Genomic DNA, 20,884 nt, shown 5'->3' with positions numbered 1-20,884 from the left:
GTCAAATGCCTTTTGCGCGCGCAAAACACAGCGTTCTTTGCGCGCGCAAAACGCACACGCTCGTGTAAATCAGGCCAAAGAGTCAGCACCCTACTTGTGTTTAGTAGCTGAACTGGTGGAATAGGCAGAGCTGCATGAGGTCCTAGAAATAGTGTGCAACCTCCAAACGCTGGTACAAAAGTTTATAAAGTGGGAAAATTTAGCGCCCACGGGTTTAAAACCTTATAGTTCCAATAAAACGCAATGGTCATGAGACAATGCAGGTTTCTTTTCTAATCATTTTTATACACATCATTTTTGCTTTTTCAGAATTTTTAGGATTATAGTTTTAAACAAGTAGTAAAAAAATATAATTTTTTTCTTTTTGCTTTTTAGATAACTTTTTTTTCTTGTAACAATATAATGTTACCCTAGAACTTACTTTTTATTTGGGATTGTCATTGTCCAGTACATTTTGAAATATTACATGTCTATTTTAGGTTAATTGGGTCAGGTCTAGCATTGCAACCATGATTGGGGGAGCATTTTTAGGGTGGGTATTTTATGTGTACTTTTTATTTAATTTCTTTATGCTTTTTTTTTTTACCTTTTTTATTATTATGTTCTGTCCCTCAAAGGTCAGGAATGACCTTTGGGGGACTTTATTATTTAATTATTTTTTTACACTATGCCTTACCGCTGTGCAGAAAATTGGCCCTATTTTAGTGACTATTGCCACTGACGGGGCTGTGCTTGTTACCTAAAGCAACCAATGACAGTGTAGATTTACTTTGTCAATAGTAGCTTAAGAAATGAAAGGTAAGCTTTGATTGGTTGATATGGGAACATGGCCAGGTTTTCTGACAGTTTTGATAAATAAGGGCCATTGTTTTTTTGCAGTGCTTTCACAGAACCACAAGTGTATGTACAATATATTATTTCAAGATTGACTATGGTGCACTTTAAACATGGGCATATGGAAAATGTCAGTAAATTGTTAAACTAATGGGTGCTAAGTTCACCTACTATACAGCTCCATGAACCACAGTTGGGTTCAGCACCCTACTTGTGTTTAGTATTTAATTTTTTTTTGCTTTTTTTTATTATTATGTTCTGCCCCTCAAAGGTCAGAAAAGAGCTTTGGGGGACTTTATTATTTCATTTTTTTTTTTTTACACTATGCCTTACCACTGTAACTGGGGATGCTGTGCAGAAAATCAGCCATATTATAGTGACTATTGTCTTGTCTTGTTAGACCCAGCAGCAGCCTTCTACTTCCGGCATCATGACCACCAGGACCAATAGAGTAGTTAGTACTGCCGCTGCCTCTATTCTATACACAGTGCTCATTCAGCGCTGTGTATGTGAAATCAGTGAAGACAGAAGTGGTGAAAAATGCTTCTGTCCTCTATCCAGGGTCTCTGCCAGTCTTTGACTGTCGAGCACCCAATATTCAGCTTACACAGCCAGCTAAAGCCTGTGCCGTAGATGTACTATGGCGCGGGCTTTAAGGACCAGGACCGCCCACCGTAAATATACAGTGGGTGGTCCTAAACCAGTTAAACAAGATAATTTATAAAACCCATAAGCAGTTCAGTGGGATGGCCTTGCCAGCTCCCTCCTTCTCCTCTTGCAGCTTCTGAGAACAATGAACAGTTTAACCGTGACATCACTGTGTGAAAGGTCCTACGGGGCCTATAGTGAAACTGCAGTGTCTTTAGAAATAGAGAGATCATAGGTCTTTGTGCAGCTTCACTCAGATGAAGTTTAGTAGAAAACAAGTTTGATGCAGGATTTTGAACAAACATTGCACTTTAATTATATATTTCCCATAGCACGTGTCCTGGTGTTTTCTAGCTCTTCTGATATGTATACGTATCCATGAAATAACAATGATGAATTGTAAAGGATCTGCCAGGCACTGCGGGGTTAACTCCCAGAACTAATCAGTCAGCACCTGAGAATACATCCCTGAGACTGACTCCTGCTTCCACCATTCAGGCTGGCAGGCTTAGGAGTGGGAGAGCCTATCGTAACCTGGCCAGACTCAGCTAGCTCCCGCCCTCGGTCTATTTAAGCCTGCACTTCCTGTCCCTCGGTGCTTGTTATTGCTTTTGTTTCCTTCCTTGTGGTTCCTGGCCCAGCTACAGCTCCTGCTATTTTTGATCCTGCTCCATACCGACCCTGGCTTACCGACTACTCTTCTGCTTTTCGTTTTGTACCTCGCACACTCCTGGCTTGACTCGGCTCGTTCACCACTCTGGTTGCTCACGGTGTTGCCGTGGGCAACGGCCCCTTTTCCTTGCTTGTGTTCCTTGTATGTTTGTCGTGTTTGTCGTGAACTTACTGAGTGCAGGGACCGCCGCCCAGTTGTACCCCGTCGCCTAGGGCGGGTCGTTGCAAGTAGGCAGGGACAGAGTGGCGGGTAGATTAGGGCTCACTTGTCCGTCTCCCTACCCCCTGCCGTTACATGAATGACCTATTCTTCGAACTCTGCTTTTTGCCGTCCCTCTGTTATTCCTCCTGGAAAAGTATTAATAATATGAGAACTGAGCATTATAATTTCCCTTGTTAATAGGGCAATAGGGTGTATCAGCATGGATTGGACAGAGTGTGTAAGTACATATCCCATCCAGAAGGGGAATGCTAACACCCAGTTGTCAATATAGTCTCATATTTCCAAGAGGAATAACAGAGCAACAACACAATGCAGAGGTCTAAGATAATATGCTCCAGAATTGGTATTTAATGAGGAACGCGCGTATTTACTTACATAGACCAATCAGGATAGCTACTCCTGATGGCTTCTCTAAGTGGTCTTCATACACTTTCCTGCCAACAACATGTCTCATTAAGTTAGTCATTTAATTGCTGTTATTTTTATTTTTTTTGTATAATTTACCTTAAAATAGATTATATGTAAGTAACGTATATATTTTTTCTGCAGCAATTTCCAAAAAAGAGAAGCGATGTTATCTGCAGTGGTTAATGGACTTAAATCAGAAATGGAAGAAATAAAACATGAAAATATCCAATTAAAGGTAAATATGTATTTGTGTCTAGACTTGTATATCATTACATAATGTAATATAATATACATATTATTATTGTTATTATTATTATTATTACTTTTAAATGTAATATTAACTTGTTAACCGTTTATGCACATTTAGTGGTGTCATTGGTAGCCATATTTAAATATATATATATATATATACACACCCTTCTCCAAAGCCTATTTGCTACCTTACATGTATCAGCACCTATGCACGGAACGTGCAGCTAATAAATTAGGGGTTTTCAGTGCCTTTAAAAAAAAATTCTAGCTGCAAATTTGATGACATAAGTAAAACAAAAGCCCATATTAACTGGTTAAATCCCCCCCTCCTCCAGCCAAACTAGTGGTTCTCCGCCTCTCCCTGTTTACCTTCCTAAAGCGACGATGTGATGACTAGCACCCAACGCTCGGGACCCCTTTTTATTTAAGAGCAGATACCGCTATGGCGGACTCAGGCTTTCGATGTGCAGTATTACATGGACGGCTATTTATCTGAATGGCTGCCATGTAATCCTACATTTCTCATGCAGAGGCCAAAGGGCAAATGTCTGGCCGTGACAGATTGCTACAGCAGTTCCAGTATGAATGGGGTTGTCTGGGTTGAGTTATGATGTAACAATAACCACTGCTTTAGTGCAAAACCTGTGGACTTTATATTGAAGTGTCCTCATATTAGAACTAAGGCATCCGCGATCTACTCAGAAACTGTCATCTCCCTCTACTGATTATCTGCCTAGGACTTATAACGTACCCAGCACATTGGAAATTTGCATTTAAAGGTCCAGAGTAAAAGAATGAATGGCCCTGAAATGTTAAGGCCCTAGTAGGTCCATTTTACTTATTATAAAAATTTGGCAGGAAACATTTTTCAAATAGATATTAGTTTAAACCTCAGTATTTAAACAAAAATGAAGATATTGGTCAGAGAGTGATACATTCAGCAAGCAATATTCATTGCAAAACTAGAATATTTTCTATTGTCACTGTAACCATAATAATTTTCCCCTATCAAGCGATTCTCAAGCTGTATTTGCTATAAAGAAAAAAAAAAAGTCATTCTTTATCGCCAAAAAAAAATGAATTTGTTGTTTAGAAATCTAAACACGGAGCATATATAGGTAAGATCATATTTTCTCTTGAAATTAGGGAAATAAAAAAGGGAAAGCAGTGCAAACGTAACTTGCTAACCTTAACATCTGTATTGCCTTAATGCTTAAAGCCATTTCATGTTTTTTGGTTTGTAAAGGAAAATGGTGTTGAACAGCGAGCACTGCATTCACAACTTAAAAGACAGCTGGAAACACAAGAGTAAGTACCTGCATGCTTATATTTCATTTAGAAATCTGATCTATGCTGCATTTCCTTCTAAAAACATCCCGGAGCATTGCTAATAACACAGAGGATACAGACAGATGCAGGTACATGCTATTGTTACTACTGTGTATATGCACGAGACAGACAGCCCTTCAGCCATTCATTTTCATTATTTTGTTCCTAAAAGTGAAAAAAAAATGTGCAAATTGGTCAGATAAAAAATTACAGAAGCTTGATTTAATGAGAACTCAATATATTTAACACATAGTGTAGTCCTAGCATTCAAGGGCAGGTGTAAATATATATTATATTATATTTTGTATTTAATACTAAGGGATGAGGGGTAGGTGGCCACCTACCGCGCCATTGAGGGGGAAAAAATTTCATGTTCTGCCTTTTTTTTTTTTTTTGCAAATCCCTGTTTCCTGTATAAACAAGAACACTAGGGATTGGTGTGGAAGGGTGCACCAAGGAACACTTAAATAAGTGTCCTTCTAGCTATTATGCTGGACCACAGGGTGACTACCTTGAGCACCAAGAGAGCTTGATCCACCGCTGATTGGTACATTGGCTGTGCCATACACTGTGAGTAGTCATCATCAATATTACATAATCCATATCAGTTTGTTCTGTACTAAAAGGAGTTTTCCAGCTTTAGAAAAAAGATATAAATTTAGTGAATATTAGTTCAAATATAAAAAGGTTGTACTTTACCTTCAAATCCCCCACACGGATAGTTTCCCGGTCCCTCGCCAGTTTTTGTTTACTCCACTACAGTGATGATGTGCTGTTTCGACACGTGACCGCTGAACGAGACTTGGGGGCAGGGACGGTTTAAAAGTTGAGTACATTGTTCTTGTTTTTTTAGATTTTAGATACAAGGGCAGGTTAAAGCATCAGAAAATATATATACTAGTGTCCTTCTGCACACTTCTCAAAAGTCCAGACCGGAGCAGGTAAATCCATAACACCCAAAATAAACACAAGAAAATACAGATTTTACTCCTCTGACGGTTCTTAATAGCAGTCCAAAACGTATCTTCGGAGGATTGCACTTACCCCAGCCCATGTGCGATAGACAATTGGAATCCCAAACTGTGTACGCTGAGTTCTCCTGGATCCTGTAGAACTAAAGAGGAAGCATTGGTTCCCCAACACTGACTTCTGCGATATTCCAGAATAAGAGATTTATACCTTAAAGATGTAAATAAGATATAGTGCAATACTTAGGCTATATTCACACATCGGATTTTGCTTGGCTGGTCCAGTCGCAAAATCTGCTACAGAATTATCGTCAGGAAGATTGTCGACAGGAAGATTCCTACTCCCATTTACCTTAATGGGAGGTTTGGGCAAGACGCTTCTTTTGTCCGTGAGCTGAAAAAATCAGCTAGCGGGAAAAGAAGCGTACGACTACCATTAAAATGAATGGGAGGCGGAATTTTGCTCCGGATTCATTCACAAAATTTCCGCCATGTGAACAGGGTCTTATGGGATAAAATTCACTCCACGCTGTTTATTCCATACTTACAAAGTATAAAAGAATTCAAACATATCTTTTTTTATATGTTTGAATTCTTTTATACTTTGTAAGTATGGAATATGGAATAAACAGCTTTGAGTGAACATTATCCCATGTCCTTTTTTGTGTTTTGTTTTTACAACCGTTACCTTGTGCGATTAATGACTTATTTTTTTTCTGCAGGTCATTAAATTCAGAAAGTACAAAATCTATATAGTCTTTATTACTTTTGCAAAATATATATTTTTTTAAAGGGCAGCTAAGTCTATGAGCCCGTACACCACTCATTGTGCTTTCCGAGTGCTTCTGTGGCTTAGTTTTAGCGTTTGGTGTGGGACTCCGTGCTCAGACCCATTGACCAAAACTACTGACATGTCACTATGACATGTTAAAAGTTTAGTTACCCTTTAATAATTTGGTTCTTGTGTCACTACAGTCTGAGAGCCATTGTTTTTTATTTTTTGTTTTGTTTTGCTTTTACAACTTTAAGGGTATGTTCACACAGAGTTTTTTGCTGGCAGGAAATTCTGCCTCAAAATTCCGTTTGGAATTTTGAGGCAGATTTTGATCTGCCGGCACACAGTTGGCCGCATTTTTCGATTGTGGCCATTGAGCGCCGATGCGCAAAACACAGTGAAATACGCTTTCTCTGCCTCCCATTGATGTCAATGGGAGGTCAGAGACACAAACGCCCCAAGATAGGGCATGTTGCTTCTTTTTCCCGCGAGACGGTTTCTCCACTCGCGGGAAAAAAACGCCTCTGCCTCCCATTAAAATCAATGGGAGGCATTTTCGGCAGTTTTTTGGCGCATTTTCCGACGCGATTTCCGCGTCATAAAACTTAGTGTGAACTGGGCCTCACTGTGCAGTATAAATAATATTTTGATTTAATAGTACTGGTTGTTACTGATGTAGTGATACCAATTATTTGTAGTTTTTTTTCTATTTTCTAATATTTCCCATAATAAAGCACTTTTCAGGGGTATTTAATTTTTTTTCTTGGGATTTGTTTTTTATTTTTCTATAAACATTATTAAACTTTTTTTTTTTTAATACCTCTATGGCAGGAGTGGGGAACCTTTTTTCTGCCAAGGGCCATTTGGATATTTATAACATCATTCGCGGGCCATACAAAAATATACACTTAAAAATTAGCCTGCTATATTTGGTAAAACATTTAATTAACTCACCCCTAATGTGATGGCTGGAACTGCTTCTCTTTGATGAGGCGTGTGATGTTAGCCGGTATTGATGATGTTGCTTCTGCATCGGTCAGTCTGGAGTGCAGTCGACTCTTTGCAATGGTAAGTTTTGAAAAGAACTGCTCGCAGAAGTAAGTTGTTCTGACTTACTTAAAGGGGTTTCCAATCTAATCAGGGACATTTATGACATATCCACTGGATATGTCATAAATGACAGATAGACGCGGGTCCCACCTCTGGCACCTGTACTTATCTCTAGAACGAGGCCCCTTAAACCCCATTCTACCTCTCTCTGTTCCGGCTGATTTCTAACCATGCAGAAGAAAACAGCGGGAGTTTCCGTAACTCCCATAGTAGTGAATAGCAGTTACGGAAGCAGCGTAGCATGCTAATTACACTGTTTTTATAACTAACATTCAGTTCTATGGTACTTATGGAAACAGTGAGGCGAAGCGAGCTACGCTGTTTTCTTATTTATGGTCGGAAATCACAAGCTTCAGCCACAATACAAAGAGGTAGAACGGGGTTTAGGGGGCTCCGTTCTAAAGATAGATCTGGGACCCGCACATATCTGACATTTATGACATATCCTGTGCATATACCATAATTGTCCTTGATGGGAAAACCCCTTTAATTCACCTGCCCTTACTTCATGCATTTAGGACGGGTCCTATGTCTACACTACAGCTAAATTTCTACATTTAAGCCTCAGCTAAGCTTCTAAATTTTAGGTCAGGAGCAGGAGGAGGGCAGAGGGAGCCAAGTACTGTCATTCACTACTAGTGAATGAGGATGCAGCGGTCTGAGTGAGGAGGTCAGTGCCTGCCGGCCCGGGAGTGGACCAGTCAGGTCAGGTGACTCAGGTCAGATGACTGGACTGGTCCACTCCCGCGCTGGCACGCACCGGCCTCTCTCATATATGAGCGAGTAGGGCGGACAGAGCCAAGCAGGGGATGACTCAGGCCAGATGACTGGAATGTGTCGGCCCGGGAGTGGACGTGAGGTCAGGTGACCGGACTGGTCCACTCTCGGGCCGGCACGCACCGAGCTCACTCAGACCGCTGAAGCCATACTTGGCTACGTCCACCCTTTTCCTGCTTCTAAATATGAGTGAGTAGGGCGGACGGAGTCAAGTAGCGATTGACGCGGCGACACGGTGGTCTGAGTGAGGTCGGGCCAGACCAAATTATCTCACGGGCCTTATACAGCCCGTGTGCCAGACGTTCCCCACCCCTGCTCTATGGGACTTTAGTATGTGATCCCATGATCGCCTGTATAAAACATTACAATACTTCTGTATTGCAATGTATTAGGCCTGACAGACCAATAGGCTCTCATACATGGCAGACCTGGAGGCCAATGTTAGGCCCCTGCCTGCCACGGCAACCCATAAGAACCCCACAATCGTATCGAGGCGGGTGCTGATGGGGTAGCCCGCTCCGTCTGTAAAACCAATTAGATGCCGCAGTCGTTGTTGACCGTGGCATCTAAGGTTTTAAACGTCTAAATCGGTTGTTGAAGAGGGGTGTCGGCTGTATAATACAGCCGGCACCAGCAAGGGATGGCACGGCACAGCTTTTATGCCAGCATAATCACTGGGTAATAACGCCCGCGGCAACATACTATTAGGCCACGCCCACACGTTGACATTAGATCCGACATGTATTTCTGCTAAAGAAATCTGAGGTTTAAACTCTGATTTCTGCCATGGGGGTGCTGTTGGTGTGGAACAGAACCCTAAAAGGATAAAAAAAATCCTCTGCTTTTTTGTGCAGATTCTGTGGTAATAAGCAGCATGCTACTTATTTCTGCGGCTGTGTTTTTTCAGAAAAAAAATCTAAATCCACGTCAATATTTTCCATAGCATGTGACTGGGGTTGCGAAAAACCCCATTCACATGCATGGGATGCGAATTGTCATAAGGTTTTATGTGGATTTCGGTTGTGTTAGATTAGAAACAGATACAATTGAATATTATGGCAAAGCAGGAAACTATCCGCTCCCTGCTCTGCCATTCACTCTTCCTGGAGCGGTATCCCCGGCCAGAGCATTGCCGACACTGTGGCCGGGTATTCCGCTCCTAGAAGGAGCCCCTGATGTCCCTGTACATGTATGGACAGGGACATCATGGGCTCCTCCTGTAGCGGAATCCCCGGCCAGAGAGTTTTGTCGATGCTCTGACCGGTTAATCCTCTCCTAGAAGGAGCCCCGATGTCCCTGTCCATATATGGACTGTGACATCAAGGGCTTCTCCTGCAGCGAAATCACTGGCCAACGCGTTGCCGACGCTCCTGCCAGGTATCCCGCTCCCAGAGGGAGCCCCTGACGTCTCTGTCCATATATGAGGGAGTCCCATTGCCGCTATCTGCAGGGGGTGTAGTGCTATCTGCAGGGGTGTGTGGCAATATCTACAGGGATTGTGTGTGGCACTATCTATAAGGGGGGGCTGTATGGCTTTATCTACTAAGGGGGTTGTAAAACACTATCTACATGGGGGGGTGGAACTATCTACAGGTGGAGGTGTTTGGCACTATCTACAAGGGGGGTGTGGCCCCAGTTATACAATTTCTTTTATTGAAGCACACTAACCTCTTTAATTTATTTTATTTTAATTTATTGTTATGTTAACTACTTTATATAACTATATTGCTTGTAAAATGTACAAATGGTTTTATGCTCGAGTTACATAAAAAAAAATTTGAAAAAAAATGACATCTCATTCATTGGTAAAGAAAGCAAACATGGCGACGAGAGGGAAGGAGATACCAGGAAAGAAGTAGTCGGGGTGGGGGGGGGGGTGGTGCCATACTGAATCTTTGCCCCGGGTGCAGAAGAACCTGGCTACACTTCTGATTTATGTCTTGGCATAGAGCCCAATGAGTACATTTCACTCCAGTGGTCCTATTACGTGATCCAAACAGGCCCAGTGGTCAGGAATTTTTCAAGGTCCAAATCTGTAAGCAAAAGGGGAAGAACATTAAAGGAGTTGACTGTGTCCCCCTTCCCCCAGAAACAGCATCAGTCTACTCTATGGCTATGTCTGCTATGGTGTCTGGTGGGGCTCAGCCCCAAGTGAATGGACAAGCCTATGTACAAGAGTGGGGCTGTCTCTAATAATAAAAAAAAGACCTGAAACCTGCTTTCTGATTAGACATGAAAAGCATCTAATAGCCAAGCAAATCCAGTCCGGTACCTCATTGACTGCACTGTATATAGGTAATATTCTAGAATTAGGCATTTTGCTTTTCTTAGGGAAGACTTTAGTATTCCACTGCTCCAGTTACTCATCTCTACGATATTACATTAAAGTTGCAGCCTGTAAATAAATCATTTCAAAAGTGAGGAACTGAGGTTTGAAATTTTATAGAATCTAATTGCAGGGTTTTCACACTGCACTTTAGTAAATTGTGATCTTAGCATAAAAACACAGTGGCCCGAGAGCACGGGATTTTATTATAAAGATGTCAGTGTTAGTTGGAAACATGAACATATTTTTTATTCGGATATTAACGCTTCCAGTGATCAATGACAGTGTGTGGAGTACATTAGAATTTGTTTTTGATCAGCAGAATGCAATTATTCACCAAACTCAAAACAGAAGGCAAACTTGTAAGAGAAAGAGGAAGAGTTATGGCTTTCTTACAGCGCAGGTAATTTTAATATAGACGAGATTGGTCCAAGTCCTGCAGTTTGGACTGATAGATCATCTCACACAACTATCATTTCAATAATCTCAATGACAGTACAGCACTGGATACTTGATACACTATTATAAATTAAATTTACGGCAAATGTCATTGCTGAGAATATGGAGAGAAATCCGTCATTTGTGTTTGTGGAAGTTAAGATAGGAAAAATTTAAGATTCTGTGACAAAACATAACAAAAATGATGTATATGTCGTGGCGATATTACCAGTTGTATGCAATTTCCTTTTTCCATTACAATTTCATTAATATACTGGAGTCACTACTGAGTGTGCTATACCAGCACAGCATGTTCTCAGAAGAAATAAGCACATACCTAGATGCCCAGTGATAAGACGAAATGGCAGGTTTGCTTCTTGAAGCGGAAACGGACGCTGCTTTATATGACAAATTTGCTTCAGCTCAACTCAGAATGTGTGGATGGCAGCCATGCTTACCCAGCGCTGTTCTTTAAGGATTCTGAAATACATTTTGGGAAGAACTGTGAGGCAAAGCACAGCAGGTAGCAATGGGAAATGCTGCAGACATGTTGCAGCTCTGATTAGAACACGGCTGAGTTAAGCACGGAAGATGGAATATACATCAATAGAAAGGACATTTTTATCTCATGTTCTGAGGACTTGAGTATATAGTATTGGTTTTTTTAGTCCCTTTTGTTGTTTATTTTAGGATAATTGTTCTTTTTGAATGTTAGCCCTTTACCCCAACATAGCAATACAAAAAAAGAAAGACCCCTCTTTATCATCGAGACCCTTTATTACATTAATAGTAAAAGGTTATGATTCACAACTATAAGGTTCTTTAGGTTTCAGAATTGGTGCATAGAACTCGGCAGGTGATTGTGTCCTCATGTCCATGATATTTTTTTCTTCTATCTATCAGGGCCTAGACCCATCCCTAAAAATATAATATCACTCAATGAAAGGATATGTGGTTTAATAATTGTGATCGGATAACTTCCATCTATTCAAATGGACTTGTTTAGGTATTTCATATAAAATGTTAGGGATTTTTTGTTTTTAAAAAAAGGAATTCCTTATTATATAGGTGTATTGTAATAGCATTCCTCCGACTAGAACATCTGGACAGCCCCTTTTCTAAATACAGACGGCCACAGAGGAGCTCATTCAATGTAATGAGTGACCATGTAATAATGCATGGCTGTGCCATGTCCTACAGAGTGGAGCGCCATTCTTTACAGTGTCTCTCCAGTCGGCTAATAGAGGGAAGTCCCAAGTGGGGCCCCCTCCTCTATGATATCTGTATGCCCTAATAGGTCATATGGACAGTGGTTGTGTTGATACGATAAATACTTTATTAGAGCCAGGTCACAGGGGAACATTACATTTCCTTGCTGTTGCCCTGGTTTTCCATCAGCAGTCTATAGGCCATCATCTATTGTAGTCTGCTGTCTGCCATTGGGATGCAGGCTGTACTAAATAAGTCTATAGCCTAATGTTGGGCTATCATGCAAGTTGTTGGGATTTTGAGTTCCTTTGGCTGATCTACTATTCTTTCACTATTCTTTCATTTTCAGGTAAAAATCTATATATACTATGTGTAATTCATTCCGTATTATTTAGGACATATCCACAGGATATGTCATAAATGACAAATAGATGCGGGTCCCACCACTAGGACCCGCACCTATCTCTAGAACGGGGCCCCCTAAACTCCATTCTAGCTTTTGGTGCTAACGCAGTTAACCAGCCACTTCCTGTCTTTATGGTCGGGAGTTACGGAAACAGCGTAGCTCACTGGGCTATGCCGTTTTCGTAACTCCTATACTAGTGAATGGCAGTTACGGAAGTAGAACCGCATGTGAGCTACGCTGTTTCTGTAATTACCATTCAGTTCTATTGGACTTACGGAAACAACGTAGCTCAGCGAGTTACGCTGTTTCCGTAAGTCCCGACCATAAAGTCAGGAAGTAGCCGGGAGACAGCATTAGCACCAAAAGCTAGATCGGGCTTTAGGGGGCCCCGTTCTACAGATAGGTTCGGGTCCTAGTGTTGGGACCCACCTCTATCTGACATTTATGACATATCCTGTAGATATGTCATAAATGTCCTTAATTGGAAAACCCCTTTAAGAATCCTCAAACCATTTTTGGACGACAAAAACCACACATAGCCTGATTTAAATAGATGGATCTGGAGTTTAGTTGAGATGGAGCAATGAGGTTTTTTGGGGCTTGATTTGGGTAAATATTTGGATTTCGTTATATGGATTATCAGTAAAATCATAAGATTAGGCTCTGTTCACACTCACTGTGTTCTTTTCTGTCGGCTTTTCTAGTATCTCCGACTGCAAGACTAGCGCAGTCTGCAGACCTATTGTTACCGTAAAAAATACTGGTACGCTGACAGACCCCATTACAGTAAATTAGGAATTCATCTGTTTGAAAACTGATCCAGCAGAACTGCTGAGGCTTAGTTATGATCGGAAACCATGACACTTTTCTGAACAGAGCCTTATACCAGGGGTCAGCAACCTTCGGCACGCCAGCTGTTGTGAAACTACAACTCCCAGCATGCTTTGTTAATCCAGCCGAAGGCTGTCAGGGCATGCTGGGAATTGTTGTTTCATAACAGGTGGAGTGCTGAAGGTTGCTGACATCTGCCTTATACAGTCATTTTGTGCCGTGTTTTTTGTCTGGATAAGAAAAAATCTAAACACAAAATATATTTTATTTTACATTAATGTCAGTGATTGAAGGATTGGCACAATTCATGCATAAAAATATCAGTTATGAGCCACAATTGGAATAAGGTGAACAAAGCCTTAGATCATCACAGTTTCTTTAGCTTGAGCAGTTGTAGCAGAGTTGAGTTTGTCAGTAGCGGTCAGATTGAGATTTCATGATTTATTATCACGTATTATTTATCTTTTTTTTTTTTTTCATTTTAAGCCTTAACTATGAAGGTTACCTACCTCTCTTATCCTGTGCATTTCTGTGGGATTTCTTTTCTATATAAACATATTCTTAAACCAGATTCAGATCTGCTACAGATTCCAACAAAATCTTCATGTAAACCTCCATGTATTAACATGTAAACTACTCCTATTGGAATACAGTAGGTGCAGGATCCGCACATTTTTCAGCTGCACGTGAATGGGATTAGAAAAGCTACAAATGTTCTGGATCCGTTTTATATATTTTATATTCCTGTATAAAAGAGACAGTTACACAAAGAAAAAGTGAAATAGGTATTGTGTATTTGGGTTCTGTTTTCATGTATAAATTTATATTTGTATTAAACTAATGTTTATGGGATCTCGCTCATACCCAAAGGAAATAGCAAGATGATGGGAGTTGTAATTTAGCAGTTGCCAGCGTACTGAACGCTGCCTCCCTGTGGAGTACTTCTGATATATCTATCATTGTCTATTTCTATGATTGATAGTTTAATAATGTTGCTAGAAACAACAAAACCGTGACACACAGGGGCTGTGAATCCAGATCTCAATAAGAGTGCTGCATTTTTCAAGTAAATTGTCTATAGGCACATTTTGGGCACACGATGTGTTTGTTGAAACATGAAGTATTGCAGTGCTCGGAGGGCACCTGCTGATCACAGACACACTTCTGTAAACATTTAGGAACGGCTATTAGATTGTTTTATGGCTATGCAGACATTGACATCACTGCAAAATATATTATTAGGATGTAATTAGTAAAAAATCCAACATCCCGTTCCTCTGTTCTGTGTTCTGTGCTGCTGAACTCGCTCAAGATGTGAGAATGATGTGGAATGAAAAACATTGTACTATATTTGACATACAAAGTGCACTTAAAGGGGTATTTCCATCTGGATTTTGCAAATTATTATCGACCTCTGGAAACCGACCAATCCCGACTGCCTCGATTCCCACCAATCCTCACATTGAAGGACTTACGTTAGGTAAGCGCTGGGAGCTCCTACTCGAATCCTAGCGATATGCCATCACTTCCTTCGTTGGGAAAACGCCTTTAGACAGCAACTTTTTTGATTGTTTTTCTTCACAGTATATACTACCTGTTCCTCATGACCCTGAATAATGTTGCTTTTTGGATAATTATTTTTATATAATAATATGCACTGAATGCACAATAGCGGAGGATCATTGCATGGCAACAGACAATTTGACAGCAAGGTGACCACCCTATGCTTAGGTTTCAGTGTAATGTGGTGGTTTACTTGCTAGAGGGAGCAGTACATCCTTTTGTATATAAAATTATTTAGGCACAGATAGTACTTCCTTCCGATATGGGGAGTCACCCTTCTAACTTAGCAATGATCGTAAGAACTTTGTGAAAACATGGCTGCCAGGCTCAGAAATTGAAATCAGTGTTTCAGAAAAAAAGATTTAACTATTTACTAGCAGAATGATGGTGGTAGGAGCAGGGCCGCTTCTAGGTTTTCTGCTGCCTGAGGCGAAAATTAAAATGGCGCCCCACAGATCTTGATTGACATCCCCCTTGTTGTTCTCTATCACGAGCAGCCTCCTCCAACTCTTGTGGATGCGTCGTTGCCTTGTACTCCCCTAGCATGCGCAGTGCAGCGATGAAGCCGGGCAGAGTACACCGAGCTGCACAGTGCGTGCCCATGTAGTACAAGGCAATGGCACATCCGAGAAAGTTGGAGGAGACTGGTAGTGATGTAAAATAGCCAGTGGGATGTCAATCACGAATGGAAAGGTGGGTTTGGAGTCAGGATTGTGTGACTCTTCAGGATAGTGGCACTGACCCATGACCATTTAATGAGTAATTAGCATATAGTGTGAGGCGTTTTAAAAGTTGATTTTATAGATTTTGCTGCATCTAAAAAAAAAACATACAAAGGAATGTTTGGAAATATTGTCAGGTCATGTATTACTGCAAGGTGGCGGTACAAGGGGTTAAAACTACCTGACAGGTTCCCATTAAATATATAATGAATTGCAGCAATTCCATCTGCCCTGCAATTTTTTGAAATAAATCCTATATAATTACATCTCCAGAACCAAGCTCATACATATATAAAGCAACAGAACCAAGCTCAATACATATATACTGCACCAGAACCAAGCTCAGTACATATATACAACACCAGAACAAAGCTCAGTACATAAATACAGCACCAGAACAAAGCTCAGTACATACATACAACACCAGAACATAGCTCAGTACATAAATACAGCACCAGGACCAAGCTCAGTGCAACATCTGCGGACCATCGGGACTAATCACCTCTCGACGGCCGTAACCATGGACTTGTGAGTGCTGGTCCGCATCTCCTCCCCAAGAGACCCCAGCGCTCACTTCTGCTCCGCTCTGCTGTGCCCCAGCCTTAAAGGGCCTGTGCGCGCACATGTAAAACATCACTAATTAGCCCATCATCACCTTGGACTATAAGAAGGGCTCTGCCCTTTTACTCCTTGCCTGAGCATTGTTTGTATTCCTCTGTTAGTCTTGCAAATGGTCCCTTGGTCGTATCCTCTTCCCGTGCCCTGCTACCTGTATCCCGTGCTGTATTTGTTCCTGTGCCATCTCTAGTGTTTGAGTCGTGTTGTGATGTCTACTACGCCTGCTGACTTACACTATGTCTGGTGTCATCTGCTACGTTTTGCATTACCTGCTGCCAAGGTCCCATCTGTGCCAAAGCCATTGCTACTGTCGAGACTATTTCAGGTATCCTTGTGCTCAGACTTTATATTGACTTGGTAAACTGATGTTTAGCCAGCTGCTACCCCCGATCGTGACACTCCACATAAATACAGCACCAAAACCAAGCCTAGTACATATATACAAAACCAGAACCAAGCTCAGTACATACATACAGTACAAGAACCAAGCTCAGTGTGTGTATATCTATATATATATATATATATGTATATATATATATGTATATATATATATATATATATATATAGCACCACAACCAAGCTTAGTACATAAATACAGAACTAGCAGAAATACAGCTCAATTTACTGCAAGCCCTGCCGTATAGGTTTGTACGGCGTAAAACGACAGCTCCCAACATGGCCCGAACAATGGTAAGGTTATGCTGGGAGTTGCTGTTTCACAACAACAACAAAAATCATACCACCCATCATCTCGTTGCAGGACATGCAGTGACGACAGCACTGATTACAGGCAGAATAAGCATTTACATTAAGTGACTCACAGGTGATGTCTTCTCAGATTCTAGTTGTTCTTTTTCTTTTTTGTTCTCCCTCCGGTTCAGACCTTTATGATGACTTCTCCCGGCCATGACCCATTTCTGCAATTTGCTGCTCTGATGTCTACAGCTCACTTTTTAACTTGCTGCACCTATATAGAACATAAAATTATCATGGTGCCACACACTACGCTCCTAAATATAATAGCGCCATACACTGCACCTCTAATTATAATAGCATCATACACTGTGTCCATGATTATAATAGCACCATATACTATGTCCCTGATTATAATCGCATCATACACGGTCTCTGATTATAATAGCATCATACACTGTGTCCCTGATTATAATAGCACCATACACTGTGTCCCCACCACATACATAGTGCCCCCCTTAGAGCCCTCTGTAGATAGTGTCCCCTGTAGTCTGTGCCCCAACTAGATCCCCCTGTAGACAGTGCCCCACATAGAGCCTCATGTAGACAGTGCCCCCACATACATAGTGCCCTTTATAGAGCCTCGTGTAGATAGTGCCCCAGATATAGCCCCCTGTAGATAGTGCCCCACATATAGCCCCCCCTGTAGATAGTGCCCCACATATAGCCCCCCTGTAGATAGTTCTCCACATATAGTCCCTCACACTTTTAACAGGAAAAAAAACATTTACGTACTCCCCTGATCCCATTCCCGCGCCATACTCTTGCAATGCAGGCCTTCTCCCTTCTGAGCATGTCTGCTGGTTCTAGCAGGGCAAGGCATTCAGTCCTGACAATCAGCATCTTTCAATGATGCAAGCGGCGCGATTACATCATCGCGCCGCTTGCGTTGTTGAAAGGCGCTGACTAGCAGGGTGCCTTGCCCTTCCATTTAAGATGCAATTTATCTAGGTGTGTGGTGAGCATTTTGACCCCACATGTGTTTCATAGATTTTATTGGAATTGTGCTGTGAAAATGAAAATTTTAATTTTTTCATTTTCACAAGGAGAAAAAGCACCCCTACATTTGTAAGACAATTTCACCCGAGTACAGCAATAGCCCATATGTGGTCATAAATGGTTGTTGTGACACTCAAGTGTCAAGTGAGCTCAAATTTTGCTGGATTGATTTGTGGAGGCCATGTCATATTTGCAAAGCCCCTGAGGAGACAAAACATTGGAAACCCCTCACCAGTGACCCCATTCAAAAAACTACACCCTTCAAGGAAATTATCTAGGGGTATAGTGAGCATTTTGACGCTACAGGTTTTTTTAAAATAAATTATTGGAAGTAAACCGTGAAAATAAAAATCAAATTTTTTTTCCAATAAGACGTAGGTTTAACTAGTTTTTTTTTTTTCATTTCCACAAAAACTAAAAGAGAAACAGCACCCCAACATTTGTAAAACAATTTCTCCCGAGTATAGTAATACCCCATATGTGGTTATAAACTGCTGTTTGGACATATGGGAGGGTTCCAGAAGAAAACGAGTGGTATTTGACTTTTGGAGCATAGATGTTGCTGGAATGGTTTGCAGATGCCATGTCACATTTGCAAAACCCCTGATGTACCCAAAAAAAAAAAAAAGTGAACCCATTTTAGAAACTACAACCCTAAAGGCATTTATCAAGGGGGTAGTGAGCATTTAGACCCCAGAGGTGTTTTCCAGAAATGAATACTCAGTGGATGATGCATAGGCTCACAGCACAATATGTTGTGCCACTGGACAATCTTACCCTAAAAATTGTTTAGCGGGTTCTCCCGGGCATGGAAATGCCTTACATGTGGACATAAAGTGCTGTTTGGGCACACTGTAGGGTTGCAATGTAAAGGAGCCCCATTTGGAGTGCAGATTTTGCTTGGTAGTAGTTTTGAGTATTACTGGTATTTCAGTTTATAATGTGGGGGCATATGTAATCTGTGGGGAGTACATCAGGGCATAATAAGGGGGTATAATAATGGTGTAAATAATACAATTATCATATATGTGTGGTACTCTGTGAAGCAATCCTTTATTCACAGGCCAGTGTGACACTGATAAATGGTGTTGTTTCCTATCCCCCTTTTGTAACACTCTGAGTCTGCACCTTTTCGGGACTTTTCCTCATTTGTAGTTTGGGAATTTTATTCTGGGGAAGTTTTGCGCTGGTATAATACGGGCACCCTCGCTTCCAACAGGTCTGCTATGTCCCTTCCCTTCCTAGTTCCTAAATACTACGGCGCTGAAACTGAAGGAATGTTCAACCTCTGGCCTGCACATCTGGATTTTTTTTCATCACCACATTACTAGTGCCATAACTTTTTTATTTTTCAGTTGATGGAGCTGTATGCGGGCTTGTTTTTTGCGAGACATGCTGTAGATTTTATTGGTTTCATTTTGGGACACATATAACTTTTCGGAATGACCAGAAACAAGCGATTGCAGAATTTTCGGCATTCACCGTGCACCATAAATTACATGTTAACTTTATTCTGCGGGTCGATACGATTATGGTGATACCAAATTTATACATATATTTTTTTCATGTATTGCAGGTTTTGCACAATAGAATCACTTTTTTTTTTTTTTTTTTAAATCATTTGTTTTCTGTCGCCCTATTCTAAGACCCATAACTTTTTTATTTTTCAGTGGACAAGCTGTGTTATTTTTATTTGTACTATTTTGGGGTAAATGTGACTTTTTGATGACTTCTTATTCCGTGCGGAATAAATGACGTAATAGTTTTATAGTTTGGGTCGTTACGGACGTGGTGATACCAATTATGTATCGTTTTTACATTTTTTTTATGTTTTTCCAATGATAAAAGACTTATTACGGGCAAAAAGGCATATTTGGGTTTTTTAATTTGAAACGTTTATTTTTTTACAGCATTTTTTTTTTTTATAATCCCATCGCTATTCTAATACATTGCCATACCAGCCTTCTGCACCCCAGACGGCTAAAAACCCCTCAGATACTGCGCTCCAGTCCTGGCCGTTACAGGAGGGTGTCAGCTGTAATATACAGCTGACACCCGGTGGCGATGGTGCGGGCTCTGCTCCTGAGCCCGCACTACCACCTCGACGTACCTGTACTGCAGCTTTCCCTTCCCGACAGCGCCGTGTATATACGGAGGATGTCAGGAAGGGGTGTCACTTCTGATAAGATGTCTGTTTAATATTTATTTATTCATAAAAAATTTGCCAGTAGAGATAAAACAAGACATAGATGTTGTCTCTTTGTGTACCATAGTTGTACAGAGCAGAGAAATGGAGGCAGAGGGGAGAACTAGCAATTATAACAGGCGCTGTGTGTGTGCAAAGGTCGCAAGTCTCTGGTAGAGTCAGATAGACGCTCCTGGGCCACATGACACATTCCTCATTGTATTTGCCCTTTCTCCCCTTACAGTTACAGTAATAAGGCAGGATGTAGGAAGAATCATGCAGCAATTATTCATTTTTGTTGTCACCAATAATTATGTGTCCCGGTGTCATAGAAATTAATTTGGCCTGACACAATGCTCTGCAGATCTGACTGTTGCATCAGTAATAAGCCGTGCTCCACAATACATGGGTTAAAAAAAAAATTCAACTATTTATCCTGGTTTAACACATTCATACAACACAGTGTATTCACCACCTTTCCTAACAACATGCAGTAAATAATGCTGTGTCCTTATAACAAAATAACATCTTCCTAAACAGCGAGCACTGCTACTTCTAAGTATTGAAAGGTATACAAGTGTGCCTTAGGCTATGTTCACACGGGGTCTTTTGCCGAGTTTTTTGACGCGGAAACCGCGTCGCAAAACTCGGCAGAAACGGCCCGAGAACGCCTCCCATTGATTTCAATGGGAGGCGTCGGCGTCTTTTTCCCGCGAGCAGTAAAACTGCCTCGCGGGAAAAAGAAGCGACATGCCCTATCTTCGGGCGCTTCCGCGTCCGACCTCCCATTGACTTCAATGGGAGGCAGGAGAAAGCGTGTTTTATGCCCGCGGCGCTC

The 20,884-nt window shown here is 41.2% G+C and overlaps 1 protein-coding gene across 1 annotated transcript in view; it reads left to right on the top strand.

The window, feature by feature from the left end:
• Nucleotides 1-20,884, top strand: part of LOC142652536 (uncharacterized) — a 371,082-nt gene that overhangs the window by 330,300 nt on the left and 19,898 nt on the right. The window contains exons 23-24 of the mRNA XM_075828181.1: nt 2,927-3,020; nt 4,284-4,345. Coding sequence (XP_075684296.1) covers nt 2,927-3,020; nt 4,284-4,345 — 156 coding nt within the window. The remainder of the gene's footprint in view (nt 1-2,926; nt 3,021-4,283; nt 4,346-20,884) is intronic.

This window comes from Rhinoderma darwinii, chromosome 5 (assembly GCF_050947455.1).
Source record: "Rhinoderma darwinii isolate aRhiDar2 chromosome 5, aRhiDar2.hap1, whole genome shotgun sequence".
Taxonomy (NCBI): domain Eukaryota; kingdom Metazoa; phylum Chordata; class Amphibia; order Anura; family Rhinodermatidae; genus Rhinoderma; species Rhinoderma darwinii.
The sequence above is the reverse complement of the archived record's forward strand: the minus strand, read 5'-3'. Positions and strand labels throughout refer to the sequence as shown.